Genomic DNA, 22,005 nt, shown 5'->3' with positions numbered 1-22,005 from the left:
CTTGGAATCACACAAACACAATTACACAATTAGTATTTCATGGCTCTCTCCAGAGCAAAAGAAGCTATTCACATCCCAGCAAGACTATGAAAACAATAACAAGTTTAATGTACAAAAAGACACTTCTGTACCTAGACACCACTACATCCACACCAGCAGAAAGTATGATCACGTTGGGTAAATGCCCTGAAGACCCTGAAGGTTCCTATCCCAAGGATCTGTTGACATATAGGACCTTGAGGCCCTGAGTCAGTTGTGTGCCTGCTTCTGCATATGGCTGAGATCACAAGCCAGACTTCAGCAGTTACTTTAGGAAGCCTCACCATGGTTGCTTAAAGGAAAGTCTACACACAATAAAGTATTTACAGGCTCCTTGAAGGGGAGGCTCTAATACCCCAGTAAGCTCAATGGGGCAACTCTGAACTTCAGCTGCAGCACTTTTTCCCCTGCCCTCCTACCCCATCAGCCATGCCAAGAGTATTAATGGCTACATTTTGTAACCCAAAACCAAGCCAAATTGAGTGCAACTTCAGCATCAAGGTTTGTTTTCCTGTAGGCCCTTGGGGAACAATATGGGCAGGCACCCACAGAGGCTTGGAGTGCTTAAGCCTCATAGCTCTGCTGCAGCTCTTGAGGTTACACAGTACCCAACTGGAAGCTTGTTTTAACTTCTGTCTTCTCTTGCTGCTGTTGAGATACTTCAGTGGAAGATGATCTTCTTATATTTGGAATTGGGTATCTGTCCCCGTGACTTGAGCCTCCTGACTGCCTCTCGCATGTGTTTGGGCTGTAGAGGTGGCAGCTCTCCCCACTTCTCACATACATCCAGTGCTGAACAAAAAACAAGAGTTCACATGAGCAGGACAGCTAAGCTGAGCCAGTCTCTTCACAGGTGATACTTGAAAAGCCTCCTGCTGTTTGAGCTTTAATTTTAAAGGCAACAGGTAACTTTCTTTTGTTCAGAGTTTACAGCTCATTTTATTAATGCATGAGAATGAAACTGCCTTATGTGGTTCTCTTTGACTAAAAGAAAAGTTAGTCCTATAGGCATCAGCACTGGACGAGAATAAACCACTTCTCAAGCAGCTCCAGCTACTATGGGATACGCAAGTTTAAGTCGTGCAAAAACTTGGCAACACTTTATGATTTTAAGCCTTTCACTTTAAAAACACCCCTAGATTGGGTTTATGTTTTGGAGTCATTATGTGCAGGAGCAATAGGAAGGTACAATTTACAACGGACTTACAGGCCAATTCCTTTTCCATCAGTTACAGTAAGCATCATTTACACCTCCTGCCAAGGACATGAAGCAATTAAGTACAGCAGTGAGGCTGCTTATCCAAACTGCCTCAGGTGACACAGGGAGCTGCAGCAGGGAAACTGCCAAGCTGCATCATCCTGGATAAGATAATCCCTGCATGTATAGGCCACGTGTTTTGCATGACAAGTCTATACTGAGCAGATGGCATGACCAAACAGTATCATCTCTTCCTGGAAGATGAATAATAATAAAATAAAATAAATAAATAAATAAAAACCAGGTACTCAGCTGGGTCAGCCTTCTACAGGCTATCCCAAAGAGATATCAGCTCACTGCTTAAAGCATGAATCTTACAGGTAAGAGGCCTAAATAACTTATTTCCCTTCTGGACTGAATTTGTTGTCCACAGCAGTACTAGCAAAAGATCTCGAGTGCCCTATGCAGCCTCCTCACAGGCTGACTTGCGTAGCAAGAATGTCGAGATCATCTTCCTCTGAGGAGATAAAAAAGGTCAGTGGTCCCCAACCTCTACTTTTATTGGCTCACAGGCATTAATACAATGAAAACAGACTATGGGTAACCGTATGGTTCACTCTTCAGTTTCTTTCTTAACAGTAGTCCTCTGCAGCTGCTGACAGTCTCAGAGGGTCCTGCAGCACAGTATGCCAAGCAGGAGTCCTAGACTGGGAACTGCCAGAATTCCCTGTCTTGTTTTATATCCTTTTGCTTGGTTTTAAGCAGTGAATTTACCACTGTATTTTTAATCTTTTACTCCACGATAACATATACCATTTACCTTCCTCCACCACCTCTCCAACAAAGACCTTGGAAATGCCGGACATGGCGATAACCACGTTCTGAGAGACCGAGGTGCCAGTAATTGACTGGATCAGCTTGACAGGCAGAAAAGAGACAGTCAGTTGAATGAAGTACATGCAGCAATAGTGAAATTACTAGCAGTTACTTTTAGCTGTTGCCCCATGCCCCCTAACCACTTTCGATTCAGATGGGTTGGCAGAGACCTCTGTTTAAACTGCACAAACCATACAAATTCACTAAGCAAGAACACAATCAGATAAGCTGATCTGATGACTACGGTCTCAGCCGCAAAGGCTAAGACAAGCAGCTGGAAGAGAAGGTGCATCCACAGCCTGCGCATACAGCAGAGCCAGCTCTTACACTGTGCAAGTCTTAGACCTGCAAGCCTAGAGCCAGGCTTGGTGAGGCTCAGCTTTTTACCTTTTTTTAACCTTTTACCCCAGCCCACTTTGCTCACATTTGTTCCCTGCAGGAAAGCACTATTAAAACCATACCCGTTTAATAGCAGCTTTGGGGAAAGCAGACCGGCGATACATCTCATAACGATTCAACTGTTCTTCAGAGAAGGAAGAGACCAGTATTCTGGGGTGGAGAAAATTAAAAGTATAAGACTTCTCTGCCTACTGAAACAGTCTTGTAGTACAGAACAGAGCCAGGAAGGGAAAGACAGCTCCAGCTGTGCTAAAGTTTATAGGCAAAATGGCTAGGCCCATTCAGGAGGGGAGAGATCTAGGAAAGAACTACAGAAATCATCAGCAACAGCCTCATGAAACTATCAGAGGCTCGTTACATGCTCTGCATTTCTAGAGGCAAACTCCGTGCAGCGAGTTGTGCCCTACTGAGCACCAGCCCCTGCCGCGGAGCAGCCCGGGAGGAGGCACCGCCCGGCCCCAGCGCCATCACTTACTGCATCTTCTGGATCTCATCCTCGTCCACCTTGTGCTTCTTCTCCTTCCTCTCCTTCAGCTCCAGCTTCACCTTCTTGGCCGCGGACGGCTGCAGGCTCGGGTCTTCCCCGTCCACTGCCTCGCCCTCGGCGCTCCTCACCTGGGCGAGAGCGCTCGGCTCAGCTCGACGGCCCCACAGCCCCAGAGCCCCGCTCCGCTCCGCTCCGCTCCCCCCTGCCCGGCCCGACCCGGCCCCGCGCCCCCTTCCCGCTCCCCCCTCGGGCCCGGCCTCACCTCCCCCGCCTGCGCCTCCGCCCTGGGCTCGCCGCCCCCGCCGGCCTCTCCCGCCTCGCCCTCAGCCGCCGCCTCCGCGGCTTCCGGCTCCTCCGCAGCCGCCGCTCCGGGCCCCGGGGGAGACGAGGCGGCGGCTGGCGGCGGCTCCGGGGCGGAGGCGGCGGCCCCGAGCTCCTCACGGCCCGGCGAGCCGGGCTCCGCCATCGCTTCCCGCGGCGGCGGCGCCTCCTGATGACGTCAGCGCTACGGCTGCCGCGAAGGGCCGCGCCTTGCGGGCGGCGGGGCGGGGCCTGTCGCCACGGCAACGAGGCCTGCGCGGGGGTGAGTGATGGAGCCGGGGCGGGTGAGACTGGGAGGTACTGGGAGAGCGGGCGGCGGGACTGGGACGTACTGGGAGAGCGGGGAGGGGGGCAGCCCCGTGCCCCGTCCGGCCTTTGGAGCAAAGGGCGGCTCCTCACGGTGGTTTGTTGCCGGCGTCGTTCCCAGTGTACGTTCTCAGCGTGGGATTTCTGCGTGGAAACAGGAAAAAAAGGCAAATATTAAAAAGCGTCACGGCAGGGGCAGAGCCTGGCGGCTGCCGCTGTGGGGGCGGCCCAGCCGCGGGGCGCGCGCTTCATCCTGCGGCTCTGCACCCCGGGTCAAGGTCGCCGACCCAGCAGCCCTCTCCGCGGCGCTGGCACGGGGCTCCCGCCGGTTTTGTCGCTCGGAAGCACGAGTCGGTTCGGCAGGGCTAAGCCCGCCGGCTCTCCGCGGTGTCTCCTAGCCGGGTACCACGGGACGCAGGAGGGAGCGGCGGGGTCGGGGCGAGACGCGGGGAAGCCGGGACTCCCGCGTTGCCACCCCCGGCCCCTCCTCAGCGCTGAGTCCTGACACCGCTTCTTTGTTCCTTTCCTTGTCGTGTGGTAAAGCAGCGATAACATCGACCCGCTTCCCAGGGCTACAGGATTAATTCCAGCTTGCGAAATACTCTGAGCGCCTTCGGTGGAAGGTGCTAAACACGTGAAATTCCCAGCGGCCCCTTGGCGCACCGGCTTCCTCTGCAGGCTCCGGCGAGGCTGCACCGGCGCGGAGTCACGCAGCCCGGGCGAGCGCTCGGCACCCCAAGGCGGGGGGTTTGATGGGCTCCGAGGCAGAGCAGCGGCACCGTTCCTCCCAGCAGACCTCGCTATGGGAAACAGCCGCGAAATGGCCTGTGAATATTCCGTTTTCAGGTCTCTTTCTCCAATAAACGCGCAGAATGAAAGTCCTGGCAAAGACGTGCCTTATTTGAGTGGTTCTAGGAATTAACTCTGGTACACGTTATACCCAACTGCTACAGCGACGGGGGCACTGGAAATGCAGAGAGTGATGGGCTTAGACGGGAGGCAGCCCCGTGCGCTAACCCTGCCTTTGCGTTACCCACGTCCCTCCCTTTCACGATTGCAGCAGACTCCTTAGCTTTAACGAAGAAAATTAACCAAGGTGAAATTAATTTGAAAGCCACTAAAAAATAAAGAAGAATAGTCGGAAGTCATTTAAGGGGTTTATTGAACTAATGAGGCTGGGTAGAACTCGCCCTTTGGGGCTCCCTCCTTCGCCCAGCCGCTAACACCACTGGCCCTCAGGCATGAGGGTTTCGGGGCCCCCCAGGCCTCACGCGTGGGGGTTTCGGGGCCCCCCGGCTCTCACGCATGGCAGTTTCAGGGCCCCCCAGCCCCCACGCACGGGGGTTTCGGGGCCCCCCGGCCCCAGGGGTGTTTGCGGAGGTGGTGCTCGCCCCGCCCAGGCTGCCCCGGGGGGCGCCCTGCCCTCCCGCCAGGGGGCGCCCCGCCCCTCCGAGGCGGAGCGTCATGAGGCCACGCCCCTTTCCTCGTGGGCGTGGCTGAGGGCGGAGAGGCCAACGAGGGGCGGGGCCTGCCCCACCGCCCCACCCCCCGCGCCAGGCCCCGCCCCCGCCAGGCCCCGCCCCGGAAGGACGCGCAGGGGGCGGGGACGGCGGCGGCGGGCGGCCGGGCCGGGCCATGGGGAAGGAGCAGGAGCTGCTGGAGGCCGCCCGCACCGGGAACCTGCCCGCCGTGGAGAAGCTGCTCTCGGGCAAGCGGCTCAGCTCCGGCTTCGGCTCCGGCGGCGGCTCGGGCGGTGGCGGCGGCTCCGGGGGAGGGGGCGGCGGCGGCGGCGGCGGGAGCGGCGGTGTGGGGCACCCGCTGTCCAGTCTCCTCAGGTGAGCGCGGCCCGCGGGGGGCCGGGCCAGGCGGTGTGGGGCCGGGGGGCTGTAGGCGGGGAGTGTGAGGCTGGGGGCTGCCTGGCCGGGAGGTGGGGTGTGGGGGGCTGCGAGGCCGTGGGGCGGGAGGTGGGGTGTGTGGGGTGTGTGGGGCTGCGGGGCCGTGGGGCGGGAGGTGGGGTGTGTAGGGTGTGGGGGGCTGCGGGGCCGTGGGGCGGGAGGTGGTGAGTGTGGGGCTGGGGGCCGTGAGGCAGGAGGTGGGGTGTGTGGAGCTGCTGGGCTGTGGGGTGGGAGGTGGTGAGTGTGGGGCTGGAGGGGGGGTGTGAGGCTGCTGGGCCATGGGGTGGGAGGTGGGGTGTGTGAGGCTGGGGGCTGCGAGGCCGTGGGGCAGGAGGTGGGGTGTGTGGGGCTGCAGGGCCGTGGGGCGGGAGGTGGGGTGTGTGGGGCTGGGGGGTGGGAGGTGGTGATTGTGGGGCTGGAGGGGGGGTGTGGGGTGTCGCAGGGTTAAGGGCAGATGGGGTTGTGGAGTGCGTGGGCCTGGGGCAGGCAGTGGGGCCGTGGTGCAGAAATGGGGTTTATGGGGTGGAGGTGGCTGTAGGGCAGCAGGAGGGGCTGGGGGACCGTGGGGCAGGAGATGGGGGGTGTGGGGCTGGGGGGATTTAGGGCCCCAGGGCTGGAGGCGAGAGAGGGAGGCAGTATGGGGCTGGGGGGAGGCTGCAGGGGTTGGGGGTTTGGGGAGCTGTGGGGTAAGGCCTGGGGGGGCCGGGGTGGGGTGGGGTGAGGCACCGTGGAGCGGGCAGTGCTGTGGGGCACGTGCTCCGGGGCTGGGTGCTGCCTGCTGCCGTGTCCCCAGGGCTGGGACCGCCGTAGGCTGGGGGCTATGTGCCCCCTTGGGCACAGGGGGCAGCTGGGGACCGTCGGAGCAGGGAGAACGCGCCGCATTTGGGGTAGGGGGAGCGGGACCCCGGGTTAGGATGCTGGAAGGGGCCGGCACGTCCGAAGCCGGGAGCGTGTGTGTGCGTTCCTGCGGTGAGGGGAGCCGCTGGACGAGTTTACGGGACAGCTGTGCAGCTGGGTGTTCAGCAGGACGCCCTCTCCCACCCTTGCTCTCCTCACATTCCTTTCACACATATTCTCCCTTCTCCTGTAATTTCCACTGCTTGCAGAAATGCTCATGCGCCTCAAATCGGCAGCGGCCGGTCAGCGCTGGGGTCGGCGGTGCCGTGCTCTGTGCCGCACAAACATACGCGGGGCACGGTCCTCTGCTTTGCCACCTGAAGCACCACGCCGTGTAACTTGCTGTGTTTTGAAGCTCGCAGACCTTTGTTAGTTTTCTCTCCTCCCCTTTTCTCGGCATCTCTCAAGGGAACCACTTGCTGGTGTATTTCTCAAGTTGCAGCTTTTTGCAGTTTCAGCTCCTCTGCTGGAAACGCTGCCGTTCTTGTTCCTGAGCTCCTTGCTGGAATTGGAGGGGAGGAGGCGGCTAAGTCCATGGCCGAGTGACAACCGTCACTGCGTAGCTTGGCTGTTCAGAAGGACGTGACTTGCTCATTTGTAGCTAAACTTGATCCGCTTTTCCTTTTACAAAACCTGACTGGAAATCTGCTGTTGCACACTGAATGGCAGAGATGCCCGGACACGGGTAGTTTTTGCTTTTCTGGTGCGTATGCATTCATCTCTCAAATGCAAATGTGTTCTTGGGTCGAACTTTATGCTTCTCTTTTAATATATTAAGCACACCAAGTCCTTGTTTTGAGTGGGAAATTGCTCCGAACACTTCAGGCTCATCTATGTTAGAAGACAGATGTACTTGTAGGGTGTTTAGATAAAGTGGAGAGGGTCAACCGAGTTAAATACACACTGCAAGTGTTATCAGCCTCTTGTTCTAACAGCTCCGCCGCGCTACCCGACAACGTGTGGTAATGACGGCGACCTTTTTTCCCTGGTGAGACAACTGCTCCTGCTGCCAGTTGATTTGCGGAGTGGGGAGGCTGTTTGACATCTGATTAGTTAACCTGGTTTTTTCACGTGTAAACAGTGTTGTGTATAGACCTGTCTGAAGGATGGTGAGTGTCAGCTGTCATGTGTAGCCTCCCCCTATGTTCATTTACTTGCTTGCCTTAAAAGTCTCTTAGTTGACACTATAAGGATCCCTTTCTCCCACCAAACCTCTTGATTTGCGAATCTTTTTCTGCCTGCCATTGGGTTACAGTAAAACTTTGGCCACGGTTATGATAGCGGTTCTCGTTCTGGGGGCGTGCTGCTGTTCTCAGCGTTTTTGGAGTAATTGCAGCACGCGTGCGTGACCTCTGCCATAGCATCCCTTGATGTGCAGCTGTCTGCACGCGTGTGCCCGCACCGGTGCGAGCCCCGCTGTGCGGATCGTGACCTTTACGCCGTGTTTGCTCACGAAGTGGCTGCGGTCTTCCCAGACGCTGACGTTGTAAACCCTCGGGAGTGGTCCCGAGCTGGTCTGCTCCTACCTGGCGGCACTTTTGGCTAACTGATAGTCGGGGCGAGGGCTCAGGTGGCTGCTCTGGGCACGCAGCCGCTGCTTTCCCACCTGCGGCGTCTGGAAGAGCGCGCGAGGGCTCGGATTCGGCGTTGGTGATGTGTGTCAGATATTGGAAATGGGCTTTTGACAGTTTAGAGGCTTTCTGATGATCTCTGGTGTCCTGTCAATTTGTTATGCTTTGACTTTGGATTAAATTAATCCAAGTGGAAAAAAGCACTGGTGCTTGTTTTAGAGACGCAAGGTTTTTGTGGGGAACAGCTACTAAATTAACTTGCAGTGAGAAGCCTGACAGTTGTTTTGGGGAGCAATTGGGACAAGCCGGGCAGTGTTCAAAACTGATGTTTTCTGTAGCATGAACCCAACCCGTATGGCTCGTTCAGCAACAATAACCCTATGGAGTCCTGGTGGGACTGTGAGATGGCTCTAAGACGTAGCTCTCCTTAGGGGGTTGTTACAGCAGCAACCACACTCCTCTGCGTCCCCTTAGTAGAGCAATAACAAACTGGATTTTGATCATTGCAGTGGGGATTGAGTTGCCAAAAAAAAACCCAACAAAAAAACCCAACAGACTAAGTTTCCAAATGGCCTCAATGTATCGGAGAAGAAATTTGGACAGGCCTCTCTTGTGTGTCATCCTGTCTCTGTTGTGGTCTGTTTTTACTCTGCAAAGTGAGAAATTAGCTCTTGCCCCTGGTGCCAAGACCTGATTACTGACTTCTTTGCTCCTCTCTGGAGGTGCGCGATTCCTTGGGAGCACCTTCGCCTGTGCTTTCCCTGCTTCCCGGGGGCAGGGAGGATATGGCAATAAGTGCTCTGCAGCAGGCGAGGTATTTAATTAGAGCTAACTTTTCCTTTCTGTGCTCCTTCTGAAATAACTTCAAGAGGCTGGAAACAGGGAAATATGAAAATTTGTCTGCCCTACGCTTAATGGAAGGTCGAAGGGGGCAAATTAAAGGGAACTGGTGGTGTGGGAGGGAGGGTGAATGGTGGAGGTGGCAGAAAATGGTCTCAGCAGTGCTGACCTTGGTCCGCCCCACCACCCCCTGCCTTCTCTGGAGGACAATATCCAAAAGTGTGCGACAGGTCAAGAATAACTTTGGAATAACTTTGAAGTTGAAGTGTTTTCCCTTAAATCTTATTTCTGTATCTTGATTTTTTTTTCCCTAATGATGATTAGGTGCATTTTCTAAATTAAAAACAATAAATGTGGACTGGAAAAGTGCCGAGAGAGTGTCAGAGTGACAATTAAGAGGGAACATTAATGGAAGAAATAAATCGATGGAGAAGACTAAGGTGCTTCAGCTGGTGGCTAACTCTTTGTCAAGACTCTACAGTGCAGGAAGGCTGGTTAAACAGTATCTACTTTCAATATTAGTAGATAAATCACAAAATAGGTATTGTGAGCAGGGATTTAGTTTTTTGTATATGATAAAGTTGTATCTAAGAGAACTTAAGTTTTAAAGCATTGTCACTTGTCATCTGAGATCTGGAAGTATCGAGACTGGGGCAAGACTCCCTCTAGCCTTGCTCAGACGTGGGTCCTGCTGAAAGCTTCTGGCACAAAATGACCTTGTGTATTTTTTAACAGCTAAAAGCAGTTTGTTGTTTGGGCACCTATGAAAAGCTTCTGAATGACACTCGCTCGACTGCTTCTGCAAACTGCTATCAGACTGCAAGGCGAGAGGATGGCGTGAAGTTTGTGGGGTAGGGGTCTGCATCAAGTGTAAAGGAAAGACAGGTTGCATTACCAAGCTTTAGGGCTGTGCAGGGTGTAAGGAACTTTACCAGCGTTAGCACGTGGGATCTTTTCTAATTAGGGATTGCTTACCATTTGGTTGTGGTGGAGAAACTTCCTTGGTCAATTTTGTACGTTTTGTGTTTTCCCTACCTCAGACAAGTTCTGGCAGGTTTCTTTTTTTGTGCAGTCACTTTGATTCTTGGTCCTGCTGAAGCTGGCTTTGATGATCTAGATCATACACTTTAAAAGAGAGATCTCCAGGTTATGGAGCTGCTCCACTATCCTTGGGTCCCCTGAAGCTCATGCCAAGAACAGGGTCATAAACGCTCTGCTGGGCTGAGAGCGCTCTTGTTCCTTCTTCCGGCTGATTTCAGGTCTCTCTGATGTCAGTGCAGTATTTCAGTTTCTATTTTTTAACTGTCCTACTGTTTGGACTACCTGTTCTTGAAAGAACGTCGCGCTTTCCTAGGCATTGGGCCCAGTTTCTTCTGTGCAGCTCTACAGCATTGGAGATGGGTCACAAAAAATAGTTTTCAATTAGATACTTTGCACATAAAAATAGTGGGCAGTTAAGCTTATTACAATTTAAATGTGAACCTTGTCAGGTCTGGAGATTTCATACCTCCTGCTTAGATCAGTGAGCGGAGCCCTCTTGGGTGTGAAAGGCAAGAATAAACTCCAAGGGAAATGGCAAAATTCCGCAGGTAAGCAGGGAGAAAGGTGGGATGGACTGTGATAAGTCAAATGAGAAGGAAGCACCTAAGGTAGAATGGAAGATAAAGCCTCTCTCGGGGGCAAATGTGCCACTATGTAACACTAAAAATATTAGGCAGGAAAATAAACCCCAGTGGAAAGCTAATGTGGATAAGGGAATGCCAGTGGTAGGTTGTGCTGTTAAGAAGGGTTTAGAGAGGATAAGAAGCAAGAGAGAGGAGGGAGATCGGTTTCTGGCTTTTGACAAGGCAGATGGTGGGACCTACAAGGAGGTGGTGCCTTGCCAGTGTTTGGGGAGGAGGTGCCTTGCCAGGCTTTGGGGACTTGTGCCGCTGCTGCAGCTGCCCCTAGGATCTACTCGCGTAACATGGTCATTAGGATCCGTCTGTGGCCTTGGAAGGCGGCCAAAGCAGCTCCAGGAGCGTGGTGCAGGCCGTAGTCCTCCAATCTCCGCTCCTCAACAGTGTCGTAGTTGCTCCATTTTCAGAATGTATCTCATGCGGCAGCAAAAATATTTCGTGTTGATCAATGAGCATCTGGAGATAGTTCATGTAAACGCAGCTTAATGCTATAAGTAAAAATAAGCCCCAAAATTACAAATGCTTTGGTAATCCACCAAGTTGGAGGGTTTTAAGGGGACGCTTTGCATCGAAACTATAGAAGTTAAAATTTTGTTTGCTGCGTCATTGCAAAGTTAGAGGCAGGAAGCAATGAAACAATCTGTGGCCTGAAATATCAAGCGGCATTCAGTCGGTTTAGCCAGTAGCGCTAACGATGAGTTGTATCACAGCCAAATCGGAGAAAGTTTTTTATTTTGATCTGACTGTGGAGCTTTGTTGGTCGGAGGGGAGGCTGAGGCTGCTCTTTGGGCCACGGATTGTACATGTAATCTTCTAAGTGTATCAATGAGAAACTTCTGCTGTGAATTAGGACCTTTTTCGTATACATCTGTTGTGGGAAAGGATTTGGTGGTTGCTTCGCAGAAGCCAAAGCAAGTGTTCTAGTCAATTTGCAGCAGTATTACTGGTGAGTATTTTCTTTGGTTTAGGAAATGACATGGTGTAATGGTTAAACACTTAAAGTAGTTTCAAACAGTCCAAATGTGGTTAGAGTCAGAAGAATTTCTGTAGGGTGAGGGGGAAAAAGAAAAAAGTGGTGTTTCATATTCGTTCCTGTGCAGCTTGATGGTTTCAAGAAATGATTCAGCCAGTGCTGCAAGTTCTGCCTGTGGTCTGAAAATCCAGCTGCAGCCTGTCTGCCTTCTGCATTTTCCTCCAAAACGGAGCTCCCGCGCTGTCAGTGCCACTGACTGATACCTCTGCGAAGATGAGAGGGAGAGCAGGTCGTAGCTCGCTCTGTTCCGGGTGGATTTGTGCCAGCAGCTCTAACGGGGGCAACGGCTTGTCGCTGGCTCCTGTAAGAGCAGCAGGATCTGGAGCCAGGTTTTTGTTCTGCATCGGTACTTCTTCCTGAAACTTCAGCTACCCTAGTGAGAAACAACACTGAAGATGAAGTGGAAGAGACTTTTCAAAAGACCATCTCCTTTTTCACTCTTTTCACGTGATAGGAACTCTGAGCATCGTCTGTCGTGCATATTGAAGAGAAAAACATCTTTGCAGGAAAATGCCATTACGAAAATCTAAGGATGAGTGGGGTGAGAACTGGGTGTGCGTGGGACACAGAATGGTACTGTAGCTGTTTTCTGGAAAGTAGATGAGACTTGGAGTTGCCGATGTCCCTGTATAAGGGATGTGCAGGATGTGGGCACACCTCTTTGAGTATGAAATACGCTTGTTCTCTAACTTCCAGTAGCAAAGCAGGAGATGGTTGTCCAGCCAAGCGTTGCTGTTGGTAACTCGGAGCAGTTGCACCAAGTGCAAACTCTGGGCCCTGCAGTCCTCGGAGGGGAAGGAGCGTTGGAGAAAGGAGGAATTTCCCCATACGCAGCGATGACAGTGCTGTCTAGACTGTGTCCTTCCATGCGCAGGTGTACTGTTATCGCGTTGTGTGGTGCCAGGCCTTATGATTAAGTGGCGAGTCCTGCAGCGTTTGGCTGAGATTGTGGTAAGGCAACGGCAGCTAGGCTCCAAGGTCCAAGCTTCCCAGCTTGTGTAAAGGTGCAAATAAAATATTTCCTTATCTTCCCCTTCCCCCATCGAGAGGAAGTTGTTCTTAGTACTTTCTTGCTACCTCGTAAAATAGGGATATAACAGAAACGTGATCGGGTCTTTTATTTTTCTGGGTGCTATGATTAATAATATCTCACCAAGCTTTAAACTGGCTTCTATTCCCCACCCTGCCCTGCAAACAGCTAAGCGGGACAGATCTCTCTTTAATTAGATACTTGAATGCTAGTATTGCTAAGAGTATTAGTGCCACAGGCATTAGGTGTGCACCAGTTCTTTTCTTGTGAATTGTTTCCTAAGCACTTTTTTTAATAATTCAGGAAGGCTGCAGTTATTGGCAATGACTTTTAAGAGTTTTGTATCTGTGTGATCTTCTAATTCAGCTTTGGAACGTTTCATTTGCTTGCTTTGGTCAGCATGATTTTGCGATTAGGCTTGTGTGGGGAGGACTATGTCTTCTTGCCAAAAAACTCGCTCTGTGACCTTGGACAAGTCACTTAAGGTGAGCAAAGCAAGTAGGGACTTTGTGTAGTACCTGAACTTGTTTGGAGCGCCCGTGAGACCTGGGTTGTATGTATGGCTTCCCTTCCTGTGAAACTCCCGTGGGGAAGTTTTATCCTGCTGCTTTCTAGGTGCGTGTTGTGCGGGCAGTCCGAGGTGTCCGGGTATGCAGAGGGCAGCAAGCTAGTATCACCTGGCTTGCTTAAGCTTGGCTAGCAGAAAAGACAATTGGAAGCTGAAGGGAGGCCCACCAGTGCTGCAGAGGGTGTGTAAGGACCTGAATAAAATGTCTAAGGAGTGGGAGCAGCTGTGCATCAAACTAATTACCAACTGCTGACGGGTGTCTTGATTTAAACACTTGCAGTATCTCCTGTCCTCTGCACTTGAGCCACTGGGGGCCTGGGGCAGGCAGAGAGCCCGGGAGACACGGCTCCCACTGCACTGCTCCATCTGCTAGATCATGCTCCTTCCCAGGAGCTTCCTTTTAAGGCTCCTGGTGTTCACAGTGTTCATGCAAGGTTTGTGCTCTGCCCCGTCATGGGAGGAACAGTGAAACTGTTCCATCCATGATGTGCAATTTATTATCTTCCATGCCACGAGCGAGACTGCCTCAAGTCCTGTCTGGAAATTCTTAAATAGCTGTAAGAAGCTGGAGAACTGAGAAGGCAGTTTGTGTTCAGGGTGCCCACAGGAGTGGTTTGAGTTAGGTGCTCTGATGGTTTGGTTAAAATGCCAGGTGGATCCTTGAAATTTGCATTTTGAGGGCTTCAGGGTTCACCTTATTTATGCTGGAATAAGGAGCTGCATTGAGCAGTTTGTGCAGAAGGGTTTGTTGTTGGTTACTTAGTGATGAAGTGGATATCTGTGAGGCTTTAGTGGACTGAGTGGAAGTTTGTGAGACCTCTGGTGGCTTTTTGATCTGTACACCCTAACTTATTATTCTACCATTGAGCTGTGTGTAGGAATTTCAGGACCAAAACCACAGGTATGCATGTAAACAAACAGGAGATGCTTGAGCAATGAGAGGCTGTCATTTCCAAAGACATGTTCCCCTCCGCTTCTGTCTGCAGACCTGAAACTGGAGAAATGCTGCTGCAGATGTGGGTGCATCTTGAGTGCTGTGTTTGAAAGCAGGAGCTATATAGAGTTCAGCTGGACACTGAACGTTTAGGGAACAGTTTTGAGCACTTAATAGTGAATTTTGAACGTTAAAACTAAACTTGTCAGTGGTACATTGCAAGAATGGTGGTCTTGTCCTCTCCTGTTTTCCTTCCCTGATATTTCCTTGGAGGAGTCCAATGGCCATGGCAGAGTGGAGCACTTCAGCTGGCTGATCTGGCAGAGGGCTTCGGAGGCTGCCCAGTTCCTAGATCCAATACAAGGGAAAGAGCAGAACCCTGCAGGTGATGGCACAGTGGAGCAGGACCTTCCCTTTCCACAGAAAAGAGCCTTTAGATTCACCTCAGCGCGATGTGAAACTGCCCCTTCAGTTGTGGCACAGGCTTGCTTCATGTGGAGAAGGTGAATTGTCTTCTCCAGTCATGTTACCTCCGTTCCCCTAAGTTCACACTTGAATCTGTTGGAGGTTCAAAGAATGACAGAGCTCTTGGCTGAGTGTCTTTTTGAACGGGATAAGCTTTCACTTGCTGACCTGCCTAGTGTTGCTGTCTGCTGGAGAGCAGTTCCCTGCTTCAGTTCTCAGCACGCAGTGATTTATATCTGCCTGTGTCTGTTGGACCGTCTGAACGGGGTGTATTTCTGGAAGTGGAACTGCCTCACTTTGTAGCTCCTGTGCTACTCTTGCTGATTAAGGCTGTTTGGCAGAGAACAGCTTTCTAAAGATGAATGTGTGAAAGTATATGTGATATATTAGGAGCAACGGAGCCAAGGAACAGTGTTCATCCAATGGACTTGATTTTTTTAATGTAATGCATTATTGTGGTACGATTGAAGGGGAAAGCAAGCAGGAAATAAAACAAATGAGTGAAAGATGTGATACAGAATAGAGGTAATACATACAGATTACACTTGCATTCATCCCAGACCAAAAAGAAAAGGAAAAAAAACCCTCCTGGCTGCACTTGGAGGCTGAACTCCTTCCGTCGCGATGCCTGAAGGGCAGCTTTGCGGGCTAGCAGCAGATAACATGTGTTAATGCCTCGATTCCCATGTGAGCCCCCCGTCTTTCACGAGGAGCTTAAACTGAGCTAAATTCAGCCTGTGTGTGCGGCTCTTTGTGGAGACTTGATTACGGTGATGCTTCTGCTTGTTTGGAGGGTGCCTGAAGTCTGCTGGGGTGCTCCGCTGCGAAGCCGGGTGAGCTCTCCCCACGTGTCCGTGGTCCTCCAGGCTGGGCTGCCTGCCCGTGGGCTGTTCTCCGCTCTGCAGGAATTGCTGCATCTCCGTAGCCCTCTGATCCCTACTGAGGATCTTTTCAAGGTGAAGTGTCCTCTTGAAATGGAGAGAGCCTTTAAATAAGGATGATGGCCATTTCTTCCTGGCTTTGGCACCAGGTACTAGTGTACTCTGTCCAGTCTTGAGATGGCACCATGCCTGTCCCGAAGAGTTTGGTCTTGGAAATGAGATAAATCCTATTTCACAGAAACTGGTAAAAATAAAACTGTTGAGGACTGATTTGTTTCTATAGCAACAGACTACTAATACAGCTTCTCTTTGCAGAAGGGCAAAAAACATAAAATGAAACGTTAGTCCACCTGGGACTGTAGCTGTCAGCAAAAGAAAAATCTTCGGTAGACCAGCGAAGGGGTAAAAATGCTTAATTAATGTCAGGGTGGGTAAAAAGATGTGAGCTGTGCTTGGGAGGAAATTGGTGTTAGTGTGTGTGCATGTGGCTCTTCTCTGCGCAAAAGCCTATAGTGTGTCCTCGGAGCTATTTATATGCCGCTTCCCACAGCGCTGCTTTCTGAACTTGTCGTCTGCCGCCTTCTCAGGGGTAGGAGAAACGTCCTGGTTAAAGAAAGACAGCGCTCTAATGCAATTCATTGCCTGGATGTTCGTCATGTCAGGTGCACGTTTTTTTAACTGAATTAAAAAAAATGACTTTCTGAGCTGTAGTGAGGCAACCATGACTTGCATAAGAAATGCTCAGGGTTTATCAGGGGATTGCTTTGTTAAAGAATAGTGAATTGAAACTGTCTAGAAATGGCTGCTTAGCACAACTTATACAAAACTTGCTTAGCATGAGTGGCTAGATTTGCTGAAGCCTTAGGCCAGGCGTGGGAAAAGTAACGAATCTTTACTTAGTTTAATAAAAAATAGTGCCTCAGAGCTCGTTCAGGCTGGGAAGATAGGGGAGCCACACGCAGTCTGCGCACCTGTGTCACCGACTCCGAGAGGGAAGACGCCAAAACAATGGGGAAAAATAAGACCTTGGGAGACAACCGCCAGACCCAACAAAAACAGAGGTACAACCATCATCAGAGACTGCAAAAAACAAGAATAAGGAGAAAAACAGCTTGCCTGAGAATGACGATGAGACCCAATGAGGAGCAGGAGACCCCAGACCAAAAAATTATTATTGGTCTAACTATCGCGTGAGGGGTGGGAAATGTAAGTCGAAAAGACTGTGATTACCCAGAATTTGTTTATGTTAGGGTCCCTCTTCGGAGGCACCCAGCTCGAGCTGTAATTACGGCACGCGCGTGATTAAAATTATCTGATTTGTTTTGATTTGACTCTGAACTTTTCTGCGGGAACCTAGGCTCGAGCCCTGTTATGGTGGCCGACAAGCCTAATTTCCATAACAGCTTTGTTGTATGAGCTGAGAGCAAGGTGGCTCTGAGAAGTACAGAAGAATTTCTGAGCTAAGTGTTCTTGATTACCCTTTAACTGGAAGCGGACCTGGGGCCAGCCTGGGTGCTGCATAGTGACGTGGACCAGGGCAGAGTTTTCTGCAGATGTTTGTCCTGGAAGAAACTTCTGTAGAGCACCTGGACTACTGTATGCAAGCTGGCTAAGATGCTTGAGTTCAAAACTGTTTTTTTTATCTTATACAACATGTGGATTTGGATAGATCACGTCTTTACTTTCGCTTGCCTTAACCAGGAACGTTAGCGGTCTCTCGTTTAGTACGTGCAGGCACGTTGCAGCTCTTCTAATGTATCTAGTTGTTTTCCCCCATGGTTACTAAAGGTAGACCTAACTATTTGGGAGGCCCCGTGATGCCAAGTGCTGAGCACGTACATATATACAGACTTGTTAGCAGGGGACTTGATGATATAACCCACCTTGCGTGGCTATTAAGTGTTTCCAAATAAAATCGATATATATGTCTGAAACTAGTTGGATGTTAAGAAAATAACAGAATAAGTTGTTTTTAAAACTGGAGCGTGTATGCAAGGCTCTTACCAAGCTCTGCGAGAGAGTCCGTGCTACGTAGCTTAAGCAAAGTCAAAGTTGAATTCATGTTGTTTAGGCTTGGTAAACTTAGATTACATTAGCACTCTTTGCTTGTTGTTTAAACACGTGGTTTCTTTTAAAGCGAAATTAAATTTAAGAATAAACTTTGAGCTTTTTCCAGCTAAAAGGAAGCATCTGTAGTGCTGCATGCTAAGGATACAAGAACACAACCCGGTCTAGAAGTGAGTGCCATAAATATTATGTAAATACATTATCTCATCAGATTTATATCTAATCCTATTGCCTGCTATTTTTCAGACTCATAAGCCAAACAAGCCAGAAAATGTCATAGGTGGTCTTTCAAATCTAATATTGAAGTGGGTTGGAAATTAGGTGAAATGACTTTTGCCTCATCCTAATTAGGACAGTAGGAGAAATCCTTTCAAGTTTAGCATCATGAAGTAAAACGTCTGGTTTTAAAGTGTAATCCGATTAAAGAAGCCTAGTGCTTGGCAAGGTTGGAAGCCTACCCTCGCAGAGATACAGATGGGCTCCCTGGACCCTTCCACGCTACTCTTAATTTCAGAAAGCACTTTTTTTTTTTTTAGGAAGCAGGAACAGGATTATGGTAAGGCCTTGGCCTCTGGAGACTTTAAAGCTTTGCATTCTGATCTTGGCTCTGTTGCAAGGATTGTGAAGTCCATCAGATGACTTAAATATAGGACTGCAAGTCCCATGGACTCGGCTTTTGTTAGTTCTTCTTTCCAGTGTTTTTCAGGCCACGGTTTCTCCCTGTACGGTGTTAAATCTGATGAAGTGTTGGTTGTCCTGTAGAAGACTTTTAAAGGGCCTTGATTCATGCTGTGGTCCCCTGTGGATGACTTCTGGTTGTCCTGGTGTGTCTGTAGTAACTACCTTTATGTGCCTAAAAATTACTTGCATTCCTCTTGTGGCATCGGATGCTTTTTAAAGCCTCGTTTCAGCCTGGTGGAGTCTGAAGCCATATGTCTGAGCTCCTATGGCTCATCTCCGTTGAGTGAGAAACAGCTGAAAACACACAGAACTCGGAGTACATACGTAATTAGTGCTGCATTTGGCATTTGGGGGGTAATTCCGATCGAGGCTAGAGGAAATATTTCACAGAAAGAATGAAACAGGATGTGTCCTTGACATTCCTTTTCGCTCAACATAAAGACCTAGAAAGATGAGAATTGGTTTAAAAAAAACAAACTGCTGTCTTTCTGGTCACGCAGCTCAGAGGAAGTCGCGCCAACGTGCTCTTCAGATAGTCCTCGAAAGGACTCGGCTGAGGGAGAGCTGATCCAGGGAATCCAGCCCTGTTGTCTTGTCAAGCCTAGAAATGAGGTTCTTCAGGTTAGAAATCTTAATCTGTTTCCTACAGAGCCTGCGTGTTAGAGCAGCAGGAGGACGATGAAGTTGACTTGTGGAAACAGTAAATGATTGCATGTGTGTAAGTAAGGCTTTGAGCATTGTAAAGCAGGGTAGATGATGTGTCCCTCACCTTTGAGTAGGGTATTGCTTCATCAGCAATATACCAGCTTTTTGTATATCGTATACTCATATATTATCATATACTTATATATCAGCAATATTGGCTTTTGCTAGCTGCTGAGAAATGGCTCCGAAGGAGGCATTGTGCATTTGTCTGCCTACTTCCAGGTGGTAACACCTTCCCCCAGCCCGTGCCTGAGAAGAGGGATTTGCTATGCAGAGAGGGAGTTCCTCTAAAAACCTCCTGTTTCAAGACCAAAGGTGCTCTAGTCTGTAAACAGAGCTTCAAAGTGATTCAGAAGGGAGACAAGTCGCTGTTTCCCTTGGTCTCCCTTTTATTCTTAGCACCAGTATAGTGTCCAGGCTTTCATCCTTGCGGACGTGGCATTCCTAACCCAAGCTGCTCTGTCACGCTTTAATGATTCCCGGGCTGAGGAGCGCCGGCCGGTGTAGCCCAGGCCCTGCTGCGTGCTTGCTGGTTTGCATCGTCTGTGATGAGTTTGTTTCAGAGGCAAAAATAAATGGGGTGAATGTCTGTTCTTGAGGTGTGGTTAATGAGGAACTTGAATCTCGAGTAAACTTTTGAACGTTAAATGTTGCATTTAAATTGTGCAGACACAAATATATCGTAGGCTGTTGTTCTTGCATGTTTACCATAACTGCTTCACAAGATTTTAGTCTTGGATATTATATGAGTTCTTGTGGTAATTAAAGATTCTGGTGTTCTCCCACAACTCGCGCATGCTTGCCTTATTCTTATTTTAAATTCCTCAGGAAAGTTGGGTACGATTTAATGGTCTTCAGTGCTGCACCAAGGCAGCTATGCAGAACTACTATCTGAGAGAAGGAGTTTGTGCTTTCCTTCCCCAAAGCAGCAGCAGTCAGCGGTGGGTAAGCTGGTGAAGCTGTTTGAAAAACCTCAGCATCCTCAGTTATATGGGTGTAATTTGTTACAACTGAGATGTAATTACTTACCGGGATAGAGTTGCAGTGATGCTGAACTTGTTTGAGGTAATGGAGAGTTTTGTCCCGGCATAAGTTCATAATTTAGTAGTCTGACGGTCATATGCATTCCTCCTGTGCATTAAAAATGTTGGGCTGGGAAAGGCTCTGCCACCAAAGGCAGCTCCTGGCTGGGAGAACTGTATTTAACAAGGAAAAAGCTCAAGACTGTTTTTTTTTTTTGTGTGTTCAAATGAGCAGGCAGAAATATCTTAAGGATTTTGAAATATACTGTACATGCTCCCCAAAGTCAATTTGTTTTTTCCTGGTGAGATAAAAAGCTGCTCGCTGTTTGTGACGTTGGCTTCTTATCTTGGGCAAAGTCAAATCTGGCAGGTGGATAAAAACGGCGCTAGAGAAGCTTTAGGTGTACAATGAAATGTGTGGGAAAGCTTTCTTCTACGGCGGTGCTTCGTTACTTATTCAGTTTGCCAGTTTTAGGGATGTCTGCGGATGTCTCCAGGCTCCCCGAGGAATGGTACCGTGCCCTTCTGGCCTTACCTGTAGTTGTTCAGAAATGGTTAGCAGACGAAGGACCTTTGTAATACATACCATTTGGCTGGGGCTGCCTTGCACACTTAGGTTTTTGCAGCTCTAACCTTATCTCTGTTGTACAGATAGCAGAGACAAGTAATGACAACTTTTACAGGAGCATATCGAGATTCAGAAATAATTTGCTACCTCAGCCGGGTGTTCTCGTGCCCTCTTGTTAACAGGCCAGGTTTCACAGATGCTTCTGCAGTAAAAGGATGTCCTTTTTAGTTTCAATCCCAGTTAGTGCTTAACACTTTCTTAAGAACTGTTGTCTTGCGAGTCTTAAGTTGATGCTTTCTTGATGCCTGCCAAGAATGAGCAGGGGCTTATCGCAATGCTATTTGAGTGTGAGCGGGTCAGGTGTGTCCTAAATATTCCCTTTGAAGCCATCGTAAAGTCACTTTTCTGCTTTCCTTCTTAAAATTGCTGCCTTTGCTCTGTCGTTTCCCTCTTGCTTGCTCTTTGGGCACCCAATTAAAAAGCTCATCAAGAAGGAATTTCATACGGAGTCAGTGCCGTGGTATGTAGTTGCCTTGTTTGTGCGGCGCGTTGCTGCCAGTTGATTTCTTGCTCGGCCGTGTCTGTCTTTTGCCTTCGGGGGCTTCTGATTAAGCCGGAGCGCCGGGATTTGATACGTACTAAAATTGAGCTTTGTGGGTGAAACCATCTGATTGCTGATGTGACTGGAGAGCTGTGGGTTATGTTGAAGGGCAGTGTGTTCTCCAGATGCTTAAGTGGAAGCTTTGAAGCTCTTAATTCTGCAGTCCTGTGCGCCCTTCCTTGGGGGCCTCTTCTCCCATCCCATTGCCTTCAGCCTTCAATATGCAAGTCAATAATTTACTTTTCACTTAAACTTAACATTTCTCCCTGCCTCTCTTTAGGTGCTCACATTGGCACCCTGCAATCTCTCCTGAAGGCGTGCGGGGTCTCTCTCGGTGCCCGTACAGTGCCCGCTCCCCAGTCTGTCCGAAAAAATAAGCTCTTCAGCGCAAGAGCTTATTCAAAGGCCTGATGTCACTGATCTTGGCAATGTCATGAGGGAAATGGGATGCTATGTGAGCCCCCATCTAATTTTTTTTTTAGTCTCCCTGAGGCAAAAGTGCACTCTAGATGTAATTATTGGTACAAAATAATTGCATTTGCTATTTAATTGACACTGGGGAGGGGATAATTTGGTCTGTGAATCTTTGTTTCCCCGGGTCTGCTTTACTCAGCCTCTTCACCTGTTTCTCATCCAGGTCAGAAGTGAGTGCCGCTGTCTAGTGTTCGATGCATCGGTCTCGGAGCGAGGCGAGTGGTGGTCTGAAAGAGAAGAGCCTGCTTGGCCAGGGAAGTGGGCAGGCTCGCGTGGTCACAGTGCTCAGCTGTGACCTGGAGATGGCTTGACCGAGGCTTGAGGCCAGCCGGGGCCTCGGAGCGCGGCCGTCGCTGCCCACCCACCTCCCGAGGAGGGAAAGGCTGTCCAGGCAGTAGATCTTCTTAGGAGTCTGTTTTGGCATAGAAAGGTGGGAGAGAATATGGAGGCATATTTAGCTTCTCTGTA

General features: G+C 50.0%; 2 protein-coding genes and 2 long non-coding RNA genes across 13 annotated transcripts in view; 3 read left to right on the top strand and 1 right to left on the bottom strand.

Annotated features, from left to right (window-relative positions):
* Positions 1 to 85: 85 nt before the first annotated feature.
* TAF11 (TATA-box binding protein associated factor 11) lies at positions 86 to 3,526 on the bottom strand. Its single transcript, XM_026111754.2, has 5 exons — positions 3,262 to 3,526; positions 2,988 to 3,127; positions 2,575 to 2,662; positions 2,058 to 2,154; positions 86 to 831 (listed from the first exon to the last, which is right to left on the bottom strand). Exons 1-5 carry the CDS (start codon positions 3,463 to 3,465, stop codon positions 701 to 703), a joined length of 660 nt encoding a protein of 219 aa, XP_025967539.1. The 5' UTR covers positions 3,466 to 3,526; the 3' UTR covers positions 86 to 700.
* Positions 3,430 to 4,507, top strand: LOC112990294 (uncharacterized). Its single transcript, XR_003261048.2, has 2 exons — positions 3,430 to 3,582; positions 4,173 to 4,507. It is a non-coding gene; the product is annotated as an uncharacterized LOC112990294 (long non-coding RNA).
* A 683-nt stretch (positions 4,508 to 5,190) lies between these two features.
* Positions 5,191 to 22,005, top strand: part of ANKS1A (ankyrin repeat and sterile alpha motif domain containing 1A) — a 106,880-nt gene continuing 90,065 nt past the window's right edge. For all 10 annotated transcript variants that reach the window (XM_026111960.2, XM_026111957.2, XM_064497984.1 and 7 more), the window contains exon 1: positions 5,191 to 5,461. In XM_026111960.2, coding sequence (XP_025967745.2) covers positions 5,262 to 5,461 — 200 coding nt within the window. In that variant the 5' untranslated portion in view covers positions 5,191 to 5,261. The remainder of the gene's footprint in view (positions 5,462 to 22,005) is intronic.
* LOC135323729 (uncharacterized) lies at positions 15,139 to 16,745 on the top strand. The gene is made up of 2 exons (XR_010385238.1): positions 15,139 to 15,821; positions 16,007 to 16,745. It is a non-coding gene; the product is annotated as an uncharacterized LOC135323729 (long non-coding RNA).

The sequence above is a fragment of the Dromaius novaehollandiae genome, chromosome 27 (assembly GCF_036370855.1).
Source record: "Dromaius novaehollandiae isolate bDroNov1 chromosome 27, bDroNov1.hap1, whole genome shotgun sequence".
Lineage (NCBI taxonomy): Eukaryota > Metazoa > Chordata > Aves > Casuariiformes > Dromaiidae > Dromaius > Dromaius novaehollandiae.
Note: the sequence above shows the minus strand (reverse complement) of the source record. Positions and strands in the feature narration are given on the sequence as shown.